The following is a 27,016-nucleotide window of genomic DNA, read 5'->3' as shown; positions in this document are numbered from 1 at the left end:
TCAGCCTGTCTGCTCCTCTACTATTACCTATGTTAAGTTTTCACGTTCTCTTGTTAACTTCTCGAAATGTTAGATGTAATTGAACCAAACTTGTGTGTGTGTGTGTGTGTGTGTGTGTGTGTGTGTGTGTGTACTCTAAGTAGACGTGTACACCACCCACCTCCTGCCTTAAGGGATAACTCTATCGTGTTGAAAGAGTTCAGATCTCGTACTCAGGGGATGACATCATTGTACTCAAAGGGGTTAAGACCTAGTACTCATTGTACTAACTCACTGTATTCAGGAGATCGACATCGTACTCAGACGGTATCCGGTAGTCTGGGTCCTACAAGTCGTAATCCGGTAATCCGGGTCGTACAAGTAGTCCTGTAATCTGAGTCGTACAAGTTGTAATCCGGTAGTCCGAGTCGTATTTAAGTCGTAATCTGGGTCGTACAAGTCGTAATCCGGTAATCTGGGTCGTACAAGTCGTAATCCGGTAATCTGGGTCGTACAAGTCGTAATCCGGTAATCTGGGTCGTACAAGTCGTAATCTGGGTCGTACAAGTCGTAATCCGGTAATCTGGGTCGTACAAGTCGTAATCCGGTAATCTGGGTCGTACAAGTCGTAATCCGGTAGGTGGTCGTGTGTGATTGACTCCTTCATTATGTCAATTAGGTGGAGGTGTTAGTCTAATTAAGCCTTTGAGCGAAATATTTTTCTGACCATAAACCTTGAAGTGACTCGTTATGTGTGGCTAGTTATCGCGGCGAGGCTCCTGACTACTACTACTACTACTACTACTATTGCTACTACTACCATCACTCATCACTACCATTACCCCTACTACCACCATCATCAGCATCGCCACCACAATCATTATCATCATTATCAATATCATCATCATCATCATCATCATTATAAAAACAGGATTGAAGAAGAGAATGAGGGAGAGAGAGTGAGAGGTAGTGGCACGAACAGGGAATGACAGGAGGAGAGTGAGAGGCAAAAAAAGACGGAGAGAGAGAGAGAGAGACAGAAAGTGAGTGACAGAAAGAGAGGGCGAGATAAAGAAAGTGACCTAACACTGAGTAATAACCCCTCCTCTCCTCCCTGTCCCCTCCTTCCCCCTTCCCCACACCGTCCCCTCCCCTCCCCTCCCCTCCCCCCGTTTTTGAGAATCCAGGTTCCCTTCTCCCCAGAGCCGTAAATCCGTATTCGATGTGTCTGTCCCTCTGTCTGTCTGTCTCTCTGTCTGTCCTGAGGTTTTACCGTGTATTGGAGCGACGGGGAATAACTTTTTTTTCTATTTTTTTTTTTTTCTCTGGCGTTGCCCCCATGTAAATCAGGGTTGGGGGGGGGATACATGGGTGGGGGGGGGTGGGCGGGGGGCATGGGTGGGGGTGGGTGGGCGGGTAGGGACATGGGTGGGGGTGGGTGGGGGGTGGATATTTCACGGTAATAGCGAGGAGGTTGAAGAGGTAGTGTGAAAATTTTCCCGTCGACGTTGATAAAAGAGTTGATGTATGCATGTCAGTCTGTATTCGTCATCAGGCTAAGTGTTGTATTCGTGTTCCGGTCCGTGTATGAGTGTTAGTGTGTATTTTTTGGGTTTGTTTATATACATGAGATAGGTGTATGTGGTGTATGATTGTCAGTTTGTTTTATTTACTAGACAAAGAGGTGTATGAATGTTAGTCTTGGCGGGCGGTGTTTAATCTAGGTATTCATATACGTAGACGATCTATAGAAAAAAGATTAATATTGGAACATTTTATATAAACAGAATAATACACAAACAAACTGAACAACAACAGTAATAATAACAATAATAACAATAATAACAACATTAACAATAACAATAACAATAACATAAAAACCACACCAGTTGTTTTTAGTTGTTTTTGTTATGGCGGGATTGTTACTACGGTCAGCCCTCCTTTTAGTGAGCCTCGTAGCCTCCTAGATGGACTAAAGGATCTCGTGAGCCTTTTGTGTAATATTATATAATTACACAGACTCATACAGGCGTCTCGTGTTTACCTTCTTGGGGATAGCTATAAGGGGGGTGAGGGAGAGAGGGTGAGGGCAGGAGGGTGAGGGAGAGAGGGAAGCAGGGAGAAGCAGAAGGAGGGATGGGGAAGGAGAGATTGAGAGACAGGGAATTGGTTGTTGAGAGAGACAGGGAGAGGGAAGGAGAGAGAGGGAGAGGGAGTAAGGAGAGAGAATGAGAGAGAAAAAGACGAAGGGGAGACAGTGAGAAACAAGGAGAGGGAGGTAGAGACACTGAGAGAGAGAGAGAGAGAGAGGCAGAGAGAGACAGAAAGAGAGAGTGAGAGGTGAACTGAGGAAGGTGAGCTTAACACCTGAGTATTAAAGTAGAAGGTTTGTGTCCAGGTGTGATGCCGTCTGCTTTAACAACTGTAATTAATATGTATACCTGAACCTTACCTGTTATCATTAGTCTTTCTTCTTTCTTCTTCCTCTTCCCCCTCCTCTTCCTCCTCCTCCTCCTCCTCCTCTTCATCCTGCACTTCCTCTTCCTCCTCTTCCTCCTCTTCTTCCTCCTCCTCCTCCTCGGGAAAGATAGGCACTCGTATTGTCTTCTGATGCAGCGTAACGAATATTTCAGATCTGTTTAACATTGAGGTGGGAGGCATCTTCGGTGGAGCACAGGGGCATTGATGGTGGTGGTGTGTTTTCTGCTCTACGTGTTCTTGATGCCTTGTTGTTGTTTTGTTTCTCGTATATAAATAGTTTTTGATCCTTTTTCCTGTTCTTCTTCCTTCTACTACTGCTTCTTCTCTTTTTCATCTACTTCCTCCTCCTCCTCCTCCTCTTAATTGTCCTTTCTCTTTCTTTTCCTTTCTTTTTTCTTCGTCTCCTCCCCATTGTTCCTCCTACTATCGCTCCACCTCTTCCACTTTCCCCATATCCTCCTCCTCCTCCTCCTCCTCAGAGATCAGTCAAGCCTGCCACGATAGAGTAGGGTCTCGCCCCGCCATAAAGCACTTTCGCACAAAGTGTTGCCTTGGGAGAAGAGGTGAGGGAGGGGGGACGGAGGGATGGCTGGTTCCTGGTCCCTCCCCCCCCTTCCCTCTCTGTCACCTCCTCCTTCTGTAGCTCCTGCACCGCCTCCTGCACCGCCTCCTACTGGGTTAAACGTCACACATGGCCTCTTGCTGTTGGTCTGACATCACACATGGCCTCCCATGCCTCCTGTTATTGGTTTTGGCCTCCGTCACGACCTCCTGTGGTTGGTCCTGACCTCCTGTTGCTGGTTCTGACTTCCTACATGGCCTCCCACACCTCCTGCTGTTGATCCTGGCCTCTTACATGGCCTCCCACACCTCCCGCTGTCCATCATCACAAAAAGGGGAGGAAGCACAGCCTGCCGGTGGTGCCGCTAAACATCACGTTCAATATATGAGGCAATATGCTCCTCTTGCTCGTGCAGCTGCCGCCGCTTGCATGGCTGCACCAGATGTTGAGGCCACCCCTGCTAATACAGCTGTTGGGGCTTCTGCTGCTCCTCCTCCTTCTGGTAAGCTGTCGGAGTTGTTGATTCTGGTACAGCTGTTGTTTTGGCTTCCATTTCCTGTTCTTGGTACGTAGAGTTGTTATTGTTTCTGTTGATGTTATTATTGGTCCTGCTGTTGCTTCCTGTTGCTGTTATCATTGGTCCTGCTGTTGGCTGCTGTAACTCCTGCAGTAATGGAAGCTGTGAAAGACATAAACATCCGGGCGTCTGATAGATTACTCTTGCAGCTGTGTGGGTGAACAGGGAACGACAGTAGGGAACGACAGTAGGGAACGACAAAGCGACAGTTGACGACACCATAACAGCAGCTGAGGAATATCTCTCTCTCTCTCTCTCTCTCTCTCTCTCTCTAGGTGAATGGAGGAGGGAAATATCCGTGCGTCACATTTATATGAATAAAACTTATACATAAATCATGAATAATATTATACATACTCTTCAATAACTCATCTCAGTCGTGAATTATTATTGAGTATTATATCGCTCTTGTTAACTCACGACCGATGTAACACGACGGTACTCTCAAGTTAGTGAAGGAGCTATTTAAAAGTTAACGTGAGTTGGGTTATCCGGCTTTAGGGAGTATCCGGCTTTGGAGGTATGCGGGTTTGGGGGGTATCCGGCTTTGTGGGATATCCTGCTCTTACACCCAACCACCCACCTCTTCACCTCCAACCACCCAAATCTTCACCCACCCAACCACCCTGCCGCCCACCCACCCACCCTGCCGCCCACCCACCCACCCTGCCGCCCACAGAGAAGATGGTATCGTGTATCATCCTTACATCGTCATTACCAGCACCTCCAGAAATTCTCGTGTGGGTGTTTCTCGAGTCTCAGAAAATCGTAACTTAAGATAAAAAATAAGACAATTCTTATCTGTTTATCTTTAGAGTATTAACCCAATTTTGACGCCATTTTAGATTTCGTAGCTCAAGTTAGTTAGATGTTGTTAAGTTATTATTTAGTTAAGGGAGGTTTAGGTTAGGTTAGGTCCTTTCTCTGATTGGCAAGTTAAGGTAAATGTTAAGGTAAAAGCGAAGATAAATATAATGTAAAATATAAAATAAAAGATAAGGCAAAAAATAAGGTAAAAGATAAGGGAAAATAAGATAAAAATAAAGCAAAAAATGAGATAAAAGATAAGGCAAAAAATAAGGTAAAAGATAAGGGAAAAAATTAAACGTACGACCTCTTGTGAATCCGAGTGGTTGAGGCAGTAAGGAGGGCGACACCCGCAAGATCATCTGTAAATAAGACCATCATGGAGTCATAAACCTCAAGTGCCACTCCAGTGTCAACAATGGACAGCCAATTTGGGGAGAAATAACAGCCTCTTAATTCCCCACAATGTCTTTACCCCGGTTGAAGGTAGTTGGGTCAGGAATGGCACCATCAATCACGACACAACTATAAGAGATGAATGGTAATAAAATTGACCAATGAGAAGTTAGAGATTATACCAGGGTTGTTTTCTTATTGGTGGGTTTTATGATCATTTGTGTTATGACTTTTGTTTTCTAATTTTTCTCGGGTAGAGATATCCACCAATGAGAAGTCATGGTTGATACACGGATGTTTGTTATTGGTCGGGTTTTTTTTATTGATATTAGTGCTGTAAGTTTTCGGGGTGTTATTTTCTTGGTATTTTCTGTTAACATAACCTAACCTAACCTACCTGTCTGTCTGTTTGTCTGTCTGTCTGTCTGTCTGTCTGTCTGTCTGTCTGTCTCTTTCAAACCAAAAAACCACAAAACACACACACACACACACACACACACACACACGTGGAATATTTTACACAACAATACCAGGCCAGTCACTTCAATCAAGCCTAGGAAAAGCAATTTATATAAGCCCAAATACATTCTCCTTTACTCAAACAACACACACACACACACACAGACACACACTCACACACACACACACACACACACACACACACACACACACACACACACACACTCTCCAGCAATTACAAATCTATTTTATTAATCGTTTTCAAGTCTTTCCCTAAAACATACAACATTTAATATTTTACTTCTACTAAACATTAATCAGGTAACGTTCTTCTCTAATACTAAACATTCAACATCAATTCAAATGTTTTATTCTTAAACATTTAATGAGACAATTATTTTTCCCTAAAACATTCAACTATGCAGTGATGATAATTAGCTTTTATTTATTTATGTAAAACAATGCAAATTTTCTCTCGTGTTGCTTAAACTCTCACGCGGGCATAAAGCTAAAACATTATCATGATCGTATGTTTAAAAAAAAAAAAAAGACTAACAGGCAATTGAAGGCAAGTCGGATAGGGAGGAGGGGTGAGCTGACGGTTCATGGCTCCAAGACCAGTTATCTCTTAGGTCCGCGAGGGGGAGGTACAAGCGGCTGTTGTCAGAAGCACGTGCAAGGTTTTCTATCACTGGTTTAAGGGGATACTACGTTGAATACCAAGCTTGGGCAAAAACCTATGAGCACAGGCAAAAGGGGCGTTATACAGGAGATAGAATGAATGGGGAGCAGAGGCATACTGGATAAGGGATTAAGAGAGAAGAAAGACGGAGAGAAGGGAGAAGAGAAAGGGAGAATATCTAAGTTCATGAGAAAATATGGGACGGAGACGGACTAAAGTGGAACAGAGTGAAGGTCGTCAAAAACTATCATGAGAAGAGAGAGAGAGAGAGAGAGTCGTTATTTATTCTATTTATCGTCCAGCTATTTCAGTACAAGTAGTTGAAACTGTTAATATAATAATAACAATAATAATAACAACAACAATGACAGGGTTGAGTGGTGATGTAAGTTGTTATTATTATTATTATTATTATTCACTAGCAAGTCTACGGACTTGGCCCACCCACATTCAACCACAATTATTATTATTATTATTATTATTATTATTATTATTATTATTATTATTATTATTATTATTATTATTATTATTACATTATTATTATTATTATTATTATTATTATTATTATTATTATTATTATTATCCAAATAAATAAATGCAACAAAAGCACCAACGCTTCACACTGACATACGTACAGTACAGTGTATACCGGTACACTGTATATATATATATATATTTATTTCCACATATTTCGTCTACCACTGAACATTTCAACTGAATTCAACTGTTGTTTCAAGAATTTAAGCAAATATGTTTAATTTTTTTATTAACCAAAACACTTTATTGTTTGATGAAGAATATATCAGTTTTATTTGTTTATTTGTTTATTTTAATTGATTACTTGATTAGATTTTAATGTTTGTATAGATGAATTGTTTTGTTTCTTGATGTTCTTTTGTTTTGGGTTTGTTTATTAGTTTTTGTTATGTAACTGTATTTATTAGGTGTGTTAATATGTTTGTAGAGTGACTGAGATATTGACTGGGTTCTTTGACTGACTGAGTAGATGTGTAATTGACTGGCTGACTGACTCGTTGACTGACACACTGATTTTACACACACACAAATACAGTCTTTTTTTCATAAGTAGAAATTATATTTTATTGTATATTTTTCACCAACATATCATAATTTATTCACTTTATTCTCATACATTTTTATTTGTTATAGTTTTATCACTCTAAATTTATTCCATTTCCTATTTATTATTATATTTTATTGTCACTTCCATAATTTATTTCATTCACGATATATATTTTCCTCCGTTTTATTTTTATTCACTACCGTAATATATTTCATTTTACAGTATTTTTCAACACTTTTTTTATACACTGACAGGACGTAAACTTTTTTTCCTGTGTTACGTAAATTATTTTTTTTTTTTATTACACGACATTTCATTTGGTTGTTTTACGAGTAATGTAATTTTGTTGTTGTTGGTAATTGTTGTGGTTTGACTCAGGTGATGGATGTGTTAATCATGGTTGGGGAGTTGGATGGATCGATGAGGTGGGGTGATTGAGTGGGGTGGGGTGGGGTGATTGAGTGGGGTGGGGTGAGTGGGGTGGGGTGGGGTGATTGAGTGGGGTGGGGGTGATTGAGGTGGGGTGATTGAGTGGGGTGGGGTGGGGGTGATTGAGTGGGTGGGGTGGGGTGATTGAGTGTGGGGGTGATTGAAGTGGTAGTGGTGGTTTGACCTGTACATCATGATTAGGTGATAGGTAGTGACGTAGCGTGATTTAACCTGCACACACAGATTGGGGTGAAGTGTAGTGATTGGAGGAGGTATTACGTCCCCTGCACTACTGTCATGAGTGGATTGGGTGGTGATTAGGGAAGGAGCAGACCACCCCCCTCTATACAACAATCAGTCTGGGATTAAGAGTTCAAATGAGTTTTGTAAACAATGGATTCCAACCTTAGTGTTTTATATTGTGTGTGTGTGTGTGTGTGTGTGTGTGTGTGTGTGTGTGTGTGTGTGTGTGTGTGTGTGTGTGTTGTATATGTAGATCATATTTTGTAAACTTGTTACGAGTGCGTGTGGGTATACGACTGACTGTGTATGTATGTATGTATGTATGTATGTATGTATGTATGTATGTATGTTATTTGCAATATTTGTATAGATCTTTTAAACCCATTGTAAAATATCTACAATAACAGAATCCTCTAGTAAACAAACAACACTTCACATAACACACTTCTACAATAGTTACCCCCCGGCCCCCTAACAAAAAAAACAGGAAATTTATCAAAAAAACAATAAAACAACAACTAAATACATACAAAAATACCCTTTAGCCAATTTTATTATTTTGTGTAACCTTTTTCACCGTTCATAATATTTAATTGTTAACCGGCCCAATTTAATAGTTTTTACATATTTGTGATTGTTCCCTGCGAATATTTTTCGAGGGAGGGGGGACTGAGGGAGACCAAGTTACATATATTGAATTTTAAAACATTTTTGTAATTGTGTTTTGTGAGTAAGTATATTTATTTTATTGTTTAAAGTTATGGTGAATTTTGTTGTGTGTTGACCGATTTAGTTCTAGGAGTTGTACTATGAAATTAATTGTTCATTTGTTTTTGTTTTTAAGTGGATACAGTACAAGTTTGTTGATATATTAAAGGGCAAGTGTTTTGGTGGAAGAATGAGTTGTTGTTGTTGTTGTTGTTGTTGTTGATTTACTTGTTCTGTTACTTCATTTTAGTATTTGTTTGTGTTTTGTTGTCGAGTTATTCTGTATGTTAATTAGTTCTATATACTGAACTGTACTTTATTATTTTTATTGATATTTTTTTTTTTTTTTTCTTGTTTAATTTGATTTTTTTGATTTATTGTATTTTTCTTGACTATTTTATTAATGATCACCAAATCGATTTAAAAATCTTCATCTTATAAACCATAGACAATCCGGATTCAACTTACGAACGTTTCAAAATCCGGATTCATATATTATACCAAAACAGATTCAACTTAGGAACCTTTCAGAAGTCCTCATATAACAATTTGTTAGTTCTGTCGAAGAAACTACCTCTCATCATCATCATTCCATCGTATACCGAGTGTGTGAACAGCAAATTATATCCTTTTAGTGAGTTTTTTCGATATATACCGTAAAATTATACCTTGTGGCCTGTTGACTCGCTTGAAAAAATAAATGTGTACTCAAGGATATTGTGGGTAATTGTAGTCTTGTATGTTATTTATATTATGTCAATATAGGTGTGTGTATATGTGTCCGAGTGAAGTGTTTGAGGAATGAAAGTTTTATACTTGTGTACAGTGGTATTGGTTACACCCCCCTACCCCCTCCCTCCTGCCCCTTCCCTATTCCCCTTCCTTCCTTCTGCCCCCTCCCTATCCCCCCCTCCTTCCTCCTCCTCCCGCGTAATAGTGTCCTCACCTATATCTTCTTTATTCTGAACTATAGGGTTGTTCACCTGGTGTTTGATGTTGTTGCTGACCTGAATACAACTCCTTATCATTCCCTTCTGTGACCTGACCTCCCATCAATATGATTCCTTTGACCCCTTCTGACCTTCCAGTTTTGACCTACTAGTATGGTGACCTCTTATCGGTGTGACCCTTCTGACCTTTCACTTTAACCTCTTATCAGTATGATCCTTCTGGCATTTCACTTTGACCTCCTGACCTCAGTCCAGTGTAGGTAGGGAAAGGTGTGTGTGTGTGTGTGTGTGTCCCCTACGATGTCACAAAAAATGGGAAAGGAGTAAAGGAGAAGGAAAGTTAGCTCGTTGGTCGGTGGTAGTGATGATCGCTGGGGGCGTTCACTGCCTCTTGAGCCCTGAGGCGTAGAGCTTTATTCTGGCGAAGTGAGGTGAGGTGAAGTGAGGAGAGAAGGGAGGGCAGAAGCTTCATTTAAGTGAGGGGAGAATAGAATATTTGATGAGGGTTAGGTGAGGGTATGGTAGGATCTTTATTCAGGTAAGAGAGCAGTTGTAAGGTGAGAGAAGAGGGTCAAGATAAACTGTACAGGTGAGGGCAGGTGAAGACAGGTGAGGACAGGTGAAGTCATAATAGAATCTCGACTTAAGGTGTATAATCTTTTAGGTACACAATGTGAAGTGAGGTTAGAATCTGACCTAAGGGGAGGGGAAGGCAGGAGGGGTAACCTTAACTTCTCACGACGTAAAGAGAGAGAGAAGAATTTATTAACGTGATCTAAGGGGAGAGTATTGGCTTCCCGCGACCTAAAACGAGGTAAGAATAGCTAGTTCCGCGACCTAAAACGAGGGTAAGAATAGCTAGTTCCGCGACCTAAAACGTAAACAGAATCTTTTAATACAACCTGGACGGAGGAAATATTAGAATACCATCCCGGTAATGATGAAACAGTAGTGTCGTCCTTATGCTAGCTGTCAGAGAGGTCGACAGTCCCTTGGCCTTTACGCAAAAATGTTTGTGAACAATGAACAGATGTTTATGTAAACCAGATGTGAGAATTCCCCTGCAAGGTGAGAGAGAGAGAGAGAGAGAGAGAGAGAGAGAGAGAGAGAGAGAGAGAGAGAGAGAGAGAGAGAGTACTAAAAATAAACATCATCTACTCTTACTTATGTAAATCACATTCAAATTGATTAATTATGACAAGGTGATGAAAGGACGGGGGAGGAGGAGGGAAAAAATCTTCACGAAGCTGCTGTAAAGAGTTATATATTACCATTAGTGGCAGAGTGGTTAGCATACTGAACTGGCAGAAGATTGGGCCATGGTTCGAATATCAAATGAGGGTGATTTTATACTTTGATGTGAGAGACAGCGTGATGGCCATGGCCCCTCTCGTCGGCTTACTGTCAATACATAAAGCAATTGAGGGAGAGAACACATTGTACCTCAGTCAGCTTGTGTGTGGGTGTGTTGCGTGGGTGTGTTGCGTGGGTGTAAGGATAAGGAGGGTTTAGCTATAGAGGTTGCCTTGGGCGTGAATAATGGAGGGTGTTATTTGTTACCTATTATTGACGTGGGCGTAGCGGAGGAGAGGTGTTAGCTATAGAGGTTGCCGTGGGCGTGAATAATGAAGGGTGTTATTTGTTACCTATTATTGACGTGGGCTTGACGGAGGAGAGGTGTTGCATCAGCGTGTCATCCAGGGGACGTGTCATCCTGAGGGGGTCGTCTCGGGAGTGTTGTGGTCGATGAACCTAATTGTTTATGACTCCTGCCCTCTGTGTGTGTGGCCGAGGTGGCGCCTTTTGTTGTGATGGTGTGTGGGAGGGTATGGGTGGGGGTGTGAGGGGCCGGGGGTGTAGGGGATGGTGTGTGGGAGGGTGTGGGTGGGGGTGTGGGGGCCGGGGTGGGGATGGTGTGTGGGAGGGTGTGGGTTGGGGTGTGAGGGGCCGGGGGTGTAGGGGATGGTGTGTGGGAGGGTATGGGTGGGGGTGTGAGGGGCCGGGGGTGTAGGGGATGGTGTGTGGGAGGGGTTATGAGGGTTTGGAAGAAGATGTGATGGTTTATTGGAGAATGAGAGGGGATGTGGGGGTGATGTGAGGGTGTAAGAGGGGTTGTGATGTGTGTGATGTGTTACCATGGAAAAGGTTGTGAATTTGTGGTGGTATAGGTTACGTGATAACTAACCATCTCTCTCTCTCTCTCATAGTGGTCGGATATATGATAAACTAACACCTAATTAATTAAAATGGTCAGTAGTGCTTGGGATACAATGATCACCTGATTCCTTGCTGCTGGTGTGATAAAAGACAATGAATGATGAAACTAATAGAAAAACAAAAATAGCTAAAAAAAAAAAACACAAAATCTTCATCATAAGAATAGTGTCTGAAGCAGTGTTGGCAGGCTAATGGTGATGGGGAAGTGATGATGGTGATATGTAAACAAACTCAGGTGTGTAGAAAAGATATAGGTGTGTGTGTAAACAACATATTGTGTATATAAACAAAGACTCAGATCTGTAAAACAAGGTCTCTGGTGTGTAAACAAGACTCGGGTGGATGGGCGTATCCTCCAGCAGCCGCCGGACGTACACAGTAACTGGGGTCTCGTCTCGTAAACAGGAAACAGACACCCCTCGGAGACCTGAACCAGACTTTAAGCGCATCATGACCTTTGAATACGAGAAAACTAAGTCCTGTCGGGCCTCTGAACGCTCTGGGGAGGGAGGGTTGGGAGTGAGGGGGGAGGAGAGAGGAAGGAGGGTAAGAGAGGGAGTTTTTGGTTGCTACCGTAAAAAGAATTGGTGGCAGCCGGTGGGATCTTGTAGGTAGTGTGTGTGGTTGTGGGGGGATCTCTCTCTCTCTCTCTCTCTCTCTCTCTCTCTCTCTCTCTCTCTCTCTCTCTCTCTCTCTCTCTTCTGAATCGTGAAAGGGTAAACAAAAGCAGGAAATTTACGTCTTGCTTTGTGTTGCTATAATAGAGAGATTTCGCTTCTGTGTCTAAGATGTGACTGTAACGTTTGTCTCTGTGTTGACAATGAACGTCAGAGGGACACAAACGTCTAATGCTATAATATACAGCATAACGAACGTCTTCTTCTATACGTTAACTCATATATATGGAGTTATGGGAGAGACGACCCTATATCATGGTATATAATAATGAAGATCTTGTTATAGGTGTTCTGATATACGAGTTAAACGAGAGATGACCCCATGTTATATAGAATGACCGTCTGTAAGTGAAGTATCATATGAGGTTATAGGGAGCAGCGACCTGATATCATGTTATATATAAAATGAAGTTTCTTTTGGAGGTAAATTGATTATATAAATGTATATAAAAAAAATCAGCTACTTATGTCCTCATTATATAAAAAAATAAACGCTTTAATGGGGTTAGGTGGACGAGCATGTACCCACTCCCCTCCCCTCCCCTCTCCTCTCCCTCTCCCTCAACCTTCCTCTTCCCTGCCCCCTCCCCTCTCCTCCCTCTCCCTCAACCTTCCTCTTCCCTGCCCCCATGTCATGGTAGAGAGCGAAGAGGGTGTTTTATGATGAGGGAGGAGAGCGGACCTTGACGTGTATTAAGTGAGCCAAGCGAGGTTAGAAGCAGCCATGTTGGGCGGGGGGAGACGAGTTGATCAAGTCGAGAGTAATTTTCTCTCTCTCTCTCTCTCTCTCTCTCTCTCTCTCTCTCTCAGTACCTGAATCCCATTTTAATGATGTACAGAAGTGATTTGTTTGCGACAGTGTTCAGTATTGTGATTACGAGTGACTTGCCTTCAGGTACTCAGGTGTTCGGGTACTCAGGTGTTTAAGTACTCAGGTATTTTAGTACTCAGTCAGGTGTCCATGTAATCAATTTTAGGAAAAGGGACAGGTAAAATGTTGGGAGATGGTACGTAATTATTACAGGTATATAGAACTGATAACAACAACAATAACAATAACAACAATAACAGCAACCACAACAACAACACCCCATCAGTATTACCAAGTCAATCTTAGAGGGAGAGATGGGTGAAAGAAATAATGGGTTAAATAAAACAAGGAATCCTCCCCAAGTTGGTAATAATGAACCACCATCTGAGAAAGTGTTAATCTTTTATATGAGGTGATAAAAGGTGTTATTGAAGGGTGATAAACAAGCATTATTTCCACCTTGAGAACCATTAATGAAATTACAGAGGTTCCTTTATGAATAATTAGGTGTTTTATCTACTTCATTATCTCCCCAGGTGGTGTGAGGGTGATGGTGGTGATGATGGTGGTGATGATGGTGGTGATAGTAGCAATAATGTAACAATACCAGTTTAGTATGGTGATATATAATAATATTTACTTGACGAAGGATGGTGAATCTTCTTTTAATAGGCTCCCCCAGGACGAGGAGGAGGGCCTGGTGACTGTCTCGACCCTGTTGGTGAATGTGAGTCGTGACGATGACAACGGCTTGGTGACCTGTACAGCAGAGAACCCCGAGGTGCAAGGGTCTGCCATCGCTAACACCACCTTCCTCACCGTCCACTGTATGTATATTACACCTTACCTACACCTGCATGTACACCTGAACACTATACTCTCTACCTGTCTACACCTACCACCTCACTACACCTGCATGTACACCTGAACACTATACTCTCTACCTGTCTACACCTACCACCTCACTACACCTGCATGTACACCTGAACACTATACTCTCTACTTATCTGACTACACCTACCACTCCTACGTTTCTACACCTGGTTTTACTACACTTACGCTTCTTCACCTGTTCACAATACACCTACACCTGCTCACACTACAATTACACATAAATACACCTGTTACACCTTCTCACAGTATACAAACACCACTACACCTACACACACACACTACACCCACACACACACACATACACACACACACACTACACACACACACACACACACACACACACACACACACCCCTACACCCCACACACACACACACACACACACACACACTACACCCCACACACACACACACACACTACACCCACACACACACACACACACCCTACACACACACACACACACAAACACCCCTACACACACACACACACACACACACACCTACTACCTACACCCACACCCACACTACACCCACACCACCTGTCTGCCCAGCTCACAACATACAGTGATCATTAAGCCCGGGTTAAAGTGTATTTGTGAAGCGTCTAACTTAAGCTGCTCAACAGTTTCGAACATTTCTGGACGCCCTGAGTTATTAAGTGTCTCCTAGAGGCTGTCAGAAGTTGATCAGACAGTGAGATTCTCCAGACACACTCAGGGTTAAAAAAAAAAAGATTTCTCACCCTTGTATTGGAGGTTTTACGATAAAGTGATGGACTTAAGTTACGATACAGTAATGGACTTAAGTTACGATACAGTGATGAATTCTTAAAGGATTGTAGGTTAAGTTATTGTATATTCCTTAACTAAAGACTGAAGTTACGGTACAGTGATTGCTTCTTAAAGTCTTGTAGGTAAAGTCTTAAGGTAAAAATCAATTCTTGTTTTGGTGTCTGTGTGTAAGTCGTAGCTTTAACTTAACTCGGTGTAAATACGTGTCATAAGCCCTCAACAGTTAAAGGGGAAAAAAGGGGTCATTATGTAGTTATGACGTCATTTTCTAATCTAAAATTGAGTTAAAGTTTGAAGTGGATTTTATTTTTTACATGTTTTATACAGCTACGATAAAAATAACATTATGACGTAAGACTCACTGAGAATCTCATCTTAAATTAACTCTGAGGATTAACACTGTCCCAACGTCACCTGTGCCCAAATTTTCGTGAGGGCGTATTCAGAAAACACACTTGAGTCTTAGCCAGCCCTCAAGGATTAGTCAACGCTCAAGTCATAGCCAACCATTGAGTCATAGCCAACCCTCGAGTCATAGCTCCACCTAATTAGTCACACACTCGACCCTGTCTTCCGAAACTCAGGAAGACGGAGAGGAGGGGAAGAGATGGAGAGGAAGCGAAGAGGGGGAGAGGAAGGGAAGAGGGAGAGAGGAAGGGAAGAGGGAGAGACGGGGGTTCTTTTCAATATGGCGGACGACTAGTGGAAAAAAGTGGCTAGCGGGAAGACCCATCGTTCTTTGAGGTCGTGTGTGTTGGAGTTAAGTGTGTGTTGGAGTTAAGTGTGTGTTGGAGTTAAGTGTGTGTTGGAGTTAAGTGTGTGTTGGAGTTAAGTGTGTGTTGGAGTTAAGCGTGTGTTGGAGTTAAGCGTGTGTTGGAGTTAAGCGTGTGTTGGAGTTAAGTGTGTGTTGGAGTTAAGTGTGTGTTGGAGTTAAGCGTGTGTTGGAGTTAAATGTCTTTGGAGTTAGTGTGTGTTGGAGTTAAGTGTGTGTTGGAGTTGAATGCGTGCATAAACTCAATATATATGTATGGTTACTGTTTATAGGTTGAACTTGTATATAGATTCAGTGATCATTTATGAATAAAATGTGTATAGATTCAAGTGTGTATAGAATCAGGAGTGTGTATAGAATCAAGTGTGTATAGAATCAAGTATGTATAGAATCAAGTGTGTATGAATCAAGTGTGTATGGAATTCAAGTGTGTATAGATTCAAGTGTTTATAGATCAAGTGTGTATATAGAATCCAAGTGTGTATAGAATCAGAATTGTGTATAAGAATCAAAGAGTGTTAGCCCATAAAGATCCAAGAATTAGTATATAGGGAATCAGAATGTGTGTAAGAATCAAATTGATATAGAATCAAGTGTGGCATAAGAATCAAGTATTGTATAGAATCAAAATTGTGTATAGAATCAAGTGTGTATAGAATCAAGTGTGTATAGAATCAAGTGTGTATAGAATCAAGTGTGTATAGAATCAAGTGTGTATAGAATCAAGTGTGTATAGAATCAAGTGTGTATAGAATCAAGTGTGTATAGAATCAAGTGTGTATAGAATCAAGTGTGTATAGAATCAAGTGTGTATAGAATCAAGTGTGTATAGAATCAAGTGTGTATAGAATCAAGTGTGTATAGAATCAAGTGTGTATAGAATCAAGTGTGTATAGATGCCGTGTATAACATTAGACAGCAGTAAGGGACAGAAAAACAGGTGTATTGTATGGATTACCTGTTGGCTCTCCGGTATCTGTCGCTCGTATTCTCAACTCGAGTGTCCCCGTTCGAAATCCCACTTGTGTTGTCTCGTTGCCACAGATCCTCCTTCGGTATCGGTGTCTCTGGGACGATCAATCAACCCTCAGCTACTGAAGGAAGGAGCTGATGTATACTTCACCTGTACCGTCGACGCCAACCCCCCAGCCTCCGCCATCACCTGGTACCATGAGGTATGTTATGGTTAGGTTAGGTTGTGGTTAGGTTTGGTTGTGGTTAGGTTTGGTTGTGGTTAGGTTTGGTTGTGGTTAGGTTAGGTTTGGTTAGGTATAGAGGTGCTAAGGGGCCTGACCTTCACTGACCTGACCCTTACCTTATCTATCTGCCCAGGATTCAGGTAAAATACATGACCTTACACAAGATACATTATGGAACATGACCTTAATTGACCCTCATAACCTAACCTCATACAGTATCTTTGACCTGACCTAATCTACCCTTTAGAACCCAGTGTAGGTTAGGTTAGATTAGGTATACAGAACTTTGATTGATTGACCTTATACAATTAACTCCCCTCTAAGTTATCCCCCAGGACACGATACAGGTACAGAACAAGTCTTAATTGACCCCCCAAAAAACTAACTCGGACCTCCTCTTCCCCCCAGGGCACGGTACAGGTACAGAACATGACCTCCGGGGTGATTCTCTCCGGGGACTCGCTGGTGCTGCAGAAGGTTAGCAGGATGAGGGCGGGGCAATACAAGTGTTCAGCCTCTAACCCTCTGGCCACCGTCATTAGTGCTCCCGTCCATCTCAGGATAAGGTGTAAGTGTACCGGCTCTTATAGTATCAGGTGTAAGTGTAACCGGTCTCTTAGTGCCAGGTGTAAGTGTACCAACTACCTTAATGCCGGGATAAGAGTGTGTGTGTGTGTGTGTGTGTGTGTGTGTGTGTGTGTGTGTGTGTGTGTGTGTGTGTGTGTGTGTGTGTGTTCATAGATTTCTTGCTTTCTATCTGCTGGTGATATCGGACACACACACACACACCCTCCCCCCTACCTCAAGACTACACACACACCTATCTCACACACACACACACACACACACACACACACATCACATCACCTCAGGACACACAAGACCCTCTTCCCCAACACACACACATACGCCCTCATTCCTTTCTCCCTCGCCCGTCCAAGAAGAAAGATTACTTTCACTCCTCCTCCTCCTCCTCTTCTCTCTGTTCTTTCTTCTCTTCCTCCTTCTCCACCCCCTTCCCCTTCTCTCACCCCACTTCCTCTCCCTCCCCCACCCCCTTCCCTCTACCCAACCTTCCTCCTCCATCAAACACCTCATATACACGTCTGCCTTCAAGAGAAAATTTCCTATCGTCTCCCTAGCTATCGTCTCCCCAGCAAGCCATCGTCTCTCCAGTCAGCCATCGTCTTCCCAGCCATCGGAAACTGATATAGACTGTTGGGTCGTCGTCGTGTATAGTGGTGGAATCCCTCACGGTTCGGTCTTGCAAAAAATGGTGGTCGATCGGTCGTTTAGTCGGATGGTCGGGTCTCGCGAGGGGTTTGGTCGGTCGTGTCGGCTCTCAGGAGAAGTACCAATGTGACGACTATTTTTTTTTCTTATTTCGGCGAGTGTTTTTGTTGGCGTATTGTTGTTATTGATTTTTTTTATAGGTTTTCTTCATTTTCTTGTGTTTTTTTGTGTTTTTGTTGAATTATTGTTTTTTTTAAGTTTTTCATAATTTTCTTTGTGTTTCGTTGTGTTTTTTTTGTCTTATTATTAATGTTTTTGTTTTATTGGTGTTTACTTGCATTTGTATCCCTTTTCTTAGTTTTCGTGTTGTTTTGTTGTGGCTTTTCTTGTTTTATTGAGTTTTTTTTTCCATTTTTCTTGTTTTTCTTACTGTTTTATGGTTTTATTTTTTTTTTTTTATTGCTCTTTACTTGCGACGTACTTCTAGTAATGTTGTCCTTTATTTTACAACCCAACCGTCCATGCGTCCGTGTTCCATGCGTCTGTGTTCCATGGGTGTCTGTAAGTTCCATGCGTCCGTGTCTCCATGCGTCCGTGGAGACATAAAACTCGCTAACTCACCTACCAAGAGAAGGATCTCAATGGAACGTACAGTATGAATGAGAACAGGACCTTCAGGCACCAGTACAGGAGCTATTAGCAATTTGTGTCTGTATTAGGGAGTGTTATTATCCCTGGGACTTTGTTATGGCACGGCGGGGGGCATGGGTGGGGGTAGGGAAAGGGGGGTTGGGGTGGGGGAGGAGGGGGCTTGGGGAAGTTTGGGGGACGTAAGGAAAGGGACGTAACTACGACCCCCTCTTGGCTATTCTTCAAGAGGTTGTCGTACTCAAGGGGTTAGGTTGTATTCAAAGGGTTAGGTTGTCGTACTCAAAGGGTTAGGTTGTCGTATTCAAAGGGTTAGGTTTGTCGTACTCAAAGGGTTAGGTTGTCGTACTCAAAGGGTTAGGTTTGTCGTACTCAAAGGGTTAGGTTGTTGTATTCAAAGGGTTAGGTTGTTGTATTCAAAGGGTTTGGTTAGGTTAGGTTAGGTTGTCGTACTCAAAGGGTTGGGTTGTCGTATTCAAGGGGTTAGGTTGTCGTATTCAAAGGGTAAGGTTGTACTCAAAGGGTTAGGTTGTCGTACTCAAAGGGTTAGGTTGTCGCACCAAAGGGTTGGGGTTGTCGTATTCAAGGGTTAGTTGTACTCAAAGGGTTAGGTTGTCGTATTTTGAAGGGTTAGGGTTGTACCTGCTAAAGTTGCTTAGTTGTCGTACTCAAAGGGTTAGGTTGTCGTATTCAAAGGGTAAGGTTGTACTCAAAGGGTTAGGTTGTCGTACTCAAAGGGTTAGGTTGTTGTATTCAAGGGGTTAAGTTATCGTACTCAAGGTCATGATAGAATCAACATTACTCACCATTGGTGTTCAAACTACTCAGTAATTGTCTCATCATGGGGGACACTTTACGTTCTACTCCTTGAAAGATTACCAGAATTAGTTATAATGTCGTAATCATTCTAGTTATGTGTACAGTAGTTCGTTATTCAAGTAGAGTAATTTGTTACGAACTGTGTGTGTGTGTGTGTGTGTGTGTGTGTGTGTGTGTGTGTGTGTGTGTGTGTGTGTGTGTGTGTGTGTGTGTGTGTGTGTGTGTGTGTGTGTGTGTGTGTGTGTGTGTGTGTGTGTGTGTGTGTGTGTATGTATTCTGCATATTTCACACCTTGTTTCACGTATACATTACTTCACTACTACACTTAGTCTGTGTCTTTAGTGTTTTGCTGCCATAGAGTGAGACTAGTGTGGTAATTGTGGTAGTGGGTGGTAGTGGTGTTTGTGAGGGTGGTGATGGTGGTAGTGGTGTTTGTGAGGGTGGTGATGGTGGTAGTGGTGTGTATGTGATGGTGGTGATGGTAATGGTTGTTATGTAATCCCACTGGTGTTGCTTGATTTTGCCTGAAAAGTGTAAGAGACAGGACCCAACACTACTGCTTTTTCTAGGCGACAGAAACTAGGAACCCTAACCTAACCTAACCTAACCTAACCTAACCTAACCTAACGTGACCTAACCTGACCTAAGCAGGGCGTGAAAATTATGAAAAATTCCCAACTTTCTGAAATACCAAACAGTGACTATTCCACTTCAATTATACCAAGACGTAAAATAACATCGTTCTATTACACTCACGTCTATAATCTTGTCTAATATAATATGTCCGTCTTACTTTTTAAATATAGTCAAGGACGCCATAATGTCCACATATGTCAGTGTCTTATATTCTTCTTCTGTAACTTTGTTTGTGATTGTGAGATGTATGTATGTATGTATGTATGTATGTATGTATGTATGTATGTATGTATGTATGTATGTATGTATGTATGTATGTATGTATGTATGTATGTATGTATGTATGTATGTGTATGTATGTATGTATGTATGTATGTATGTATGTATGTATGTATGTATGTATGTATGTATGTATGTATGTATGTATGTATGTATGTATGTATGTATGTATGTATGTATGTATGTATGTATGTATGTATGTATGTATGTATGTATGCCACCACCTCATATCACCACTCCACAATGTCTTATACTGTGATTTATTGGCCGACTTATTACCCCGTGACTATCAGGTCCTGCCGCTGGTACAGGCCGGGAAGAGGGCCTTGTCACGCGGCCTATTGGGGAGGTCAAGAGGCCAAGGAAGGGGGGTGGGGAGGGACAGCGGGAGTGGAGAGCCAGGAGGAGGGAGTGGGAGGTGAGGTCAGAAGGTAAGCAGGAGGGTGAGGTGGTGTGAGGTCCCAGGAGGTAGAAGAGGTGAGTTGGGGTCAGGTAAATGGTGTGTGTGTGTGTGTGTGTGTGTGTGTGTGTGTGTGTGTGTGTGTGTGTGTGTGTGTGTGGATGATGACCATGTGTGTGTGTGTGTGTGTGTGTGTGTGTGTTTTTACTTTAGCCCAAAGTCCTAGTTATTTTGGCTCGTCGATTGTATATTTATCTGTCTGTCTGTGTCTGTGTCTGTCTGTCACTCATGTTGTTGTAATCTGTCTCTCTCTCTCTCTCTCTCTCTCTCTCTCTCTCTCTCTCTCTCTCTCTCTCTTAAAAGTTTAAAATTTATTCCATCCTTTGACTAATTTATTTTAAAGTCTATTTTAATCATCATTCCCAACCTTTTACAAATTCCTGTTGTAACTTTCTTAAAACTAAATGAAATATGAATAAAAAAATAAATGAAATAAAAATCCATTCCTCATTTCCCTACAGATAAACCTGAATGTCTGACGTCACCAACCACATACTTCATCTACGACAAGCCAATCAACGTGACGTGCACCGTGACGTCACACCCGCCGGTCAAAGCCGTCCATTGGCAGTGGAATAGCAGCAGTGACGTCATCAAGACCCAGCAAGTCACCGAGCCTACTGAACGAGTCTCCACCCAGCTGACGGTGTTCCCTATCGAGACATACGAGGATAGGTTGCTGTCGTGCTGGGCTGTCAACGAGATGGGTAGACAGCCCCTCGCGTGCGGGTTCTCCATCAAAGTGGCAGGTGAGCTTATAACCAAATACCTGTGTGTGTGTGTGTGTGGATTATTGGATGTACTTAAGTGAATGATTGGATATCCTTAAGTGGATGATTGGATGACCTTAATGAATAACCAGGTGTCAATATTCTTCAGAGACTTAAGTATCTAATTTGAGTTTCTAATATAAGTGGGTCACAATATACCACCTAGCGCAGGTAAGTTCGTGGGGTTAATTAGGGTGCTTGTTTATCGCCTTCTACCTGCCTGTAAAGCTTTGTGATTAAGCCATGTTTTACCATCACTAAGGGATTATAGATACCTGTCGTGGTTGGTCGTGTCGTGGTTGGTCGCCGGTTGGTCGTCGTGGCTATCGCCGGCTGGTCGGCCGCTATCGCCGCCAACGTCTTGCTGGTCGCCGGTTGGTCGTCAGGCTGGTCGTAGGTTGGTCGTGTCGTGGTTGGTCGTGTCGTGGTTGGTCGTGTCGTGGTTGGTCGTATCGTGGTTGGTCTTATCAACATCAGATATTAGCTTCCACGAGTCTAGACAGATCGATTCCTCAACAGTACGAAGAGAGTCGGGTTAGGTTAGGGTAGGTGAGGTTAGGTTAGGTTAGGTTAGGGTAGGGTAGGGTAGGTTAGGTTAGGTTAGGTTAGGTTAGGTTAGGTTAGGTGAAACAAACTCCCCTGGTGCTCACTCCTCATAACCTAACCTAACAAATATACATCAAAGACTAAAATAAAAACAATAGCATTGATCTTAAGAGGTTCAAGACCCCGAGATGTTTGGCTGAGGAAGAGTAGGAGGAGAAGACAGCCGGCCAAGTGTCTCTGCGGCCAAGAAAAATGAATCCTTTGAGCCATCATGTGTCTCATAGCCTTGTGGCCTTGTGTGTCGCAGCGGAAGAGGACCTGAGAGAGGGACGAGTGGTATATAGAGAGAGGGATGAGTGGTATTTTGAGAGGGAGTCGAGTGGTTATATGGAGAGTGTGGGAGTGGGAATATGTGTGTGTGTGTGTGAAGACTCTCAAAACACCATTGGTACTCCATTGCTCTACATCTTCTTTACTCCCTCTCACGGTGAAAGAAGGGAAATGAGATTAAGAGTAAAAGAGAGTGAGTGAGTGAGAGTGGAGGTAGAGTGGAGGTAGAGTGAGAGTGGAGGTAGAGTGAGAGTGGAGGTAGAGTGAGAGTGGAGGTGGAGTGAGAGTGAGGTAGAGGGAGAGAGTGAGGTGAGTGAAGTATGGGAGGTAGAGGCTCATACCAACTCTGATAAAGAAGGCAATGTTAACGCCAGCTTGAGCGAATTTAATTGGAAACCCATGGTGGTGGCGGAGAGGTGATTGCACCCATGAGGAAATTAGCTGCGGCAAACGGACGGACGTGTGTGTGTGTGTGTGTGTGTGTGTGTGTGTGTGTGTGTGTGTGTGTGTGTGTGTGTGTACGTGTGCTGCCTTGGTGTTTTTGAATGTGTGTGTTTAGGTGGTTTTCACTCAGAGGTCATTGCTTCTGTGCTGATTTAATTAAACCTCACCGAGATACAGGTTTGTTTGTTGGTGTCTGTCTGTGTGTTTGTGTTTAGTATTGGATGGGATTTTGTCCACTGGAAAATTGCCCGGTAAAATTTTATTCAATGGACTATTTACATCTATGGCCTTTTAGTACAGTATACGAATTTTGTCCAATGAAGAACTACTCATTGAGATTTTGTCCGAAATTGTCCTCTGGGAACTAGTCTACTGAGAAGATAGAATTTGTTAATTAGGATCATATTTGTCTGTTTTTGCCCGATGGGTTTGTGTGTTGCCATGACAGTGTGAGAATGTGCTGGTAATGAGTCATACTTAGTGGTGGAAATCTCTCTCTCTCTCTCTCTCTCTCTCTCTCTCTCTCTCTCTTTTACAAAGGTTGGGTCTCGTAATAACTTTTTGATTGCATTCTAATCGCCGCTCGTGTGCTGATTGGCCAAGCTTTCAGTTGGCCAATTAGCGGACGCGAACACCTCTGGCATTTCTGATTGGCTCATCAATTACTAAAGTGATCCAAATGAAATATCCAATAACCCTAATATAGGCTATAAAAGCTACTCTGTATATATATTTACGTTTATCCTAAAACATTATACACACTCATACGCATTCATACATATTTTCATATACATTCCAAACAATGAAAGTAAAGGGAATTAGTCGTAGATGCCAGAACTGAGCCATAGGTGGATACTTAATTAATTTACAGGTGAGAATGTTGTACTAAATCAGTGGAATAGTTTTTAGACTCATTTGACCCCTCAGCAGATAATGTGTGTGTGTGGGTGTGTGTGTGGGTGTATGTGTGTGTGTGTGTGTATGTGTGGTGATAGTGTACAGTTGCATAACACACACACACACACTGTACACCACCACCATTACGTCGTACACACATAAACACCCACAGGTAATCTTCAAAGGTGTGTCTCGCGGGCGGGTGGCAGAGGATATGAACGTAATAAATCAAAGGATTCTTCACGCGAGAAAGACATACGTACATACCTGACCAATGTACACCAGGTGACAACAGTGTATATATCTTATTTATGGGCAATATAATATTATAATTGGGAGGGAGAGAGATTACAGAAAACGAAGATGATTTAAGGGGTGACAGAAGTAGATGAGGGAATTGTACGTTTATGAAGAGTGGGGGAAATGAAATAGCAAATAAGGGGAGTAATGGAAGTGCCAGATGAAGGTAGGGGAAGCAGAGGAAGACGGAGAATAAGATGTGGTTAAGAGGGTTAGAGGAAGAGGGTGGATAAGAGGGAGAGATGGGAGAGAGAGAGACATGAATAACAAGAGAAGAACATACAGGACCAAGAACTGTGAAGGAGACGTAAAGGAAGACAAGGAATGAGATGAGAGAGAGAGAGAGAGAGAGAGAGAGAGAGAGAGAGAGAGAGAGAGAGAGAGAGATGCCCATTTTATTTAATGCTCCTCTGGTCTGGGCTCTGCCCCTTTTCTTTTACCCCAAATCTATTATTGTCTATTGATGTTGTGATGGTGTTATGGTAATGGTGTTATAGTGTTGTGTTGGTGTTATGGTGATGATGTTGTGGTGTTGTGATGGTGTTGTAATTCACTATAAACTCCATGAACAAATAGAAACTTCGCTGATAGAGAGTCAATTTGCTTGCTGTCTTCCATTCCGTCTATCTGTCTGTCACTCTGTCTGTCTGTCAGTACCCCAGATGGTTTCTACTCAGAGAGGCAAATTTGTTGTCGGTCTCACTGCAACAACCAAGCCTACATGTGTGTGTGTGTGTGTGTGTGTGTGTGTGCACCATTGATGATCCGGGTTACGTTCGAGTGGTGACTCTGGTTACGTGTGTTGCTGTTGTGTTGATGATGCTTCTTATTCTATCTTCTTATTATTTCTTCTTTCTTCTTCCTTCTACTTCTTACTCATTTTCCTCCTCTTTCCTGCAGAGATGCCGTTGCCGTTGTCTTCCTGTCGCCTGGCCAACATCACCGCCTCTTCCCTCAGCCTCACCTGCCAGCGTCCCGATACAGTCACAACGGGAACTACACTCTACAGGGCTGAGGTAGGTGACCACTGTCTCTCTTTCATTCTCTCCTGACGTAGCCACAGCAGGAAGTACCACCCATCACACAACCTAGATTCGTTCCATCTCCACCAGCACCACCATCTTCCATAGCTCCTTTACACTCTCCTGACGCAGCCACAGCAGGAATTACCACCCCTTTCCACCGCCACCGTCCCCCACAGCCCCCCAACACCACCACCACCGTCCTACATAGCTCCTCCAGTCGCGAGTGAAGATGACAGCACCCACAACATACTGATAGGTCACAAATACCAGTTAGGTGAAAAGAGCAACGCACAATACCTTTAACCTGATTCTCTTTCGAGCTTAATGCTGTTAAACTCACAATTACTCGGTCGAGTCCTCCTCCACCTCTCCATTACCGGCCTGTAATGTACGTCAACACTGCCAGTAGTCTTTTTCTATATACTTGTGTGTCTAAGGTTGTTGTAGCACTTGTACTGTACTTGAAGATGACGGTGAGGATGGTTGCTCTATGTGTGTTCTTTGAAGATATTGTGTCTGAAACTATATTTTTTTTTTGTTACCCATTCCTTTATCTAATTTTTGTAGTTATTGGATGGATTAAATAACAAAATTACAAGAGTTTTTACAAATTAAACATTTACATCAATGTGCAGAGACTTTTTACAAATCCGTTTCTCATAATCTCCTTCCAAAAAATACGTAAACAAAGTCTTTTTACTATTGTATTAGATCAATATATATAAAGGCAGGGGAGGGTGGTGGGTCGCATTATAGGTTATACACACACACTGCCTTAAGATTCCCTTGGTGACGTCATAAAGCTGAGTAAATGAAACGCGGGTGGTGATGTCCGTAGAGTTTTACACAATTTGCCAACTTGTCCGGGTAGAATTTATTATTTTTCTTAAATACGTTTGACCTTATTTAGGAACAATGTTTAGAAGAATCACTTAGATAGTCATTTAGAAATATTATTTAGAACTTCGTGAAGATTAATTAATGATATTAGGTTAGGTTAGGTTATTATTTACATGGTTAAATATCACTTGACAAAATACATTGAGAGAAGCTCTCTTGTCATTTACTTTATTGTCCTATTATTGTTTTCTTTTGTTTTCACTCGTTTCCTCTTCGTTTTTATCCTCCTCCTTCCTTCCTCCTGAATTATTGTGCTTTTCCCGTGTTCCCTAAGAGCTTTACGCTTGGCTGTGTCAGTCCTACAGGGGCATAGCAGAGCTTAATGTGGAACAGCAGGTGAGGTCTCTCTCTCTCAAAACCTCCAACCGCCCTTTCATGTTCTCCTTCCTCTATTTTCTCTCCTCTTTACTATTTCTATTCCTCATCTTCCTTTCTATTTCTTCGTCGCCTGTCCCTCCCTCTCTCTCTTTCCTGTTCTCTTTCTCGCTTTCCTCTCTTCCTGTCATCCTCTTCTCTCTCTCTCGTGTCTCCCTCTCCTTCTCCTCCTCCTTATCTCTCTTTGGTATCTTCCCCTGCTTCTCCTCTCCTCTTCTCATCCTCCTCTTTCTCCTCTCATCTTCTCTCTCTCGTGTCTCGCCCCCTCCTCCCGGCCAGAGCTGTGGTTCCGACAAACTGCCTTCACCTGCAAATTGACTACCTCTCCTCCCCACCTTCCTCCCTAATTAGCCCAACTGCTACGCTATTATACTAAATCTGGAGAAAGAAAATGTTGGAGAGGAGGAAGAGGAAGTGAGAGAGAGAGAGATAGGAGGGTTGAAGAGGAAGTGAGAGAGAGAGAGAGATAGAGGGAAGGAAGAGGAAGTGGAGAGAGAGAGAGATAGAGGGGAAGGAAGAGGAAGTGGAGAGAGGAGAGAGGAGAGAGAGAGAGAGAGAGAGAGAGAGAGAGAGAGAAGGAAGAGGAAGTGCAGGAGAGAGAGAGAGAGAGAGAGAGAGAGAGAGAGAGAGAGAGAGAG

At 42.5% G+C, this 27,016-nt stretch overlaps 1 protein-coding gene across 1 annotated transcript in view; it reads left to right on the top strand.

Annotated features, from left to right (window-relative positions):
- The window catches only part of LOC121876399, a 190,536-nt gene that overhangs the window by 129,594 nt on the left and 33,926 nt on the right, over positions 1-27,016 (top strand). Inside the window, exons 7-11 of the mRNA XM_042381476.1 lie at positions 13,745-13,889; positions 16,562-16,692; positions 17,125-17,284; positions 21,253-21,540; positions 24,979-25,094. Of these exons, the coding sequence (XP_042237410.1) occupies positions 13,745-13,889; positions 16,562-16,692; positions 17,125-17,284; positions 21,253-21,540; positions 24,979-25,094 (840 nt within the window). The remainder of the gene's footprint in view (positions 1-13,744; positions 13,890-16,561; positions 16,693-17,124; positions 17,285-21,252; positions 21,541-24,978; positions 25,095-27,016) is intronic.

This window comes from Homarus americanus, unplaced genomic scaffold (genome assembly GCF_018991925.1).
Source record: "Homarus americanus isolate GMGI-L3 unplaced genomic scaffold, GMGI_Hamer_2.0 scaffold17820, whole genome shotgun sequence".
NCBI classification, from domain to species: Eukaryota; Metazoa; Arthropoda; class Malacostraca; order Decapoda; family Nephropidae; genus Homarus; species Homarus americanus.
The sequence above is the reverse complement of the archived record's forward strand: the minus strand, read 5'-3'. Positions and strand labels throughout refer to the sequence as shown.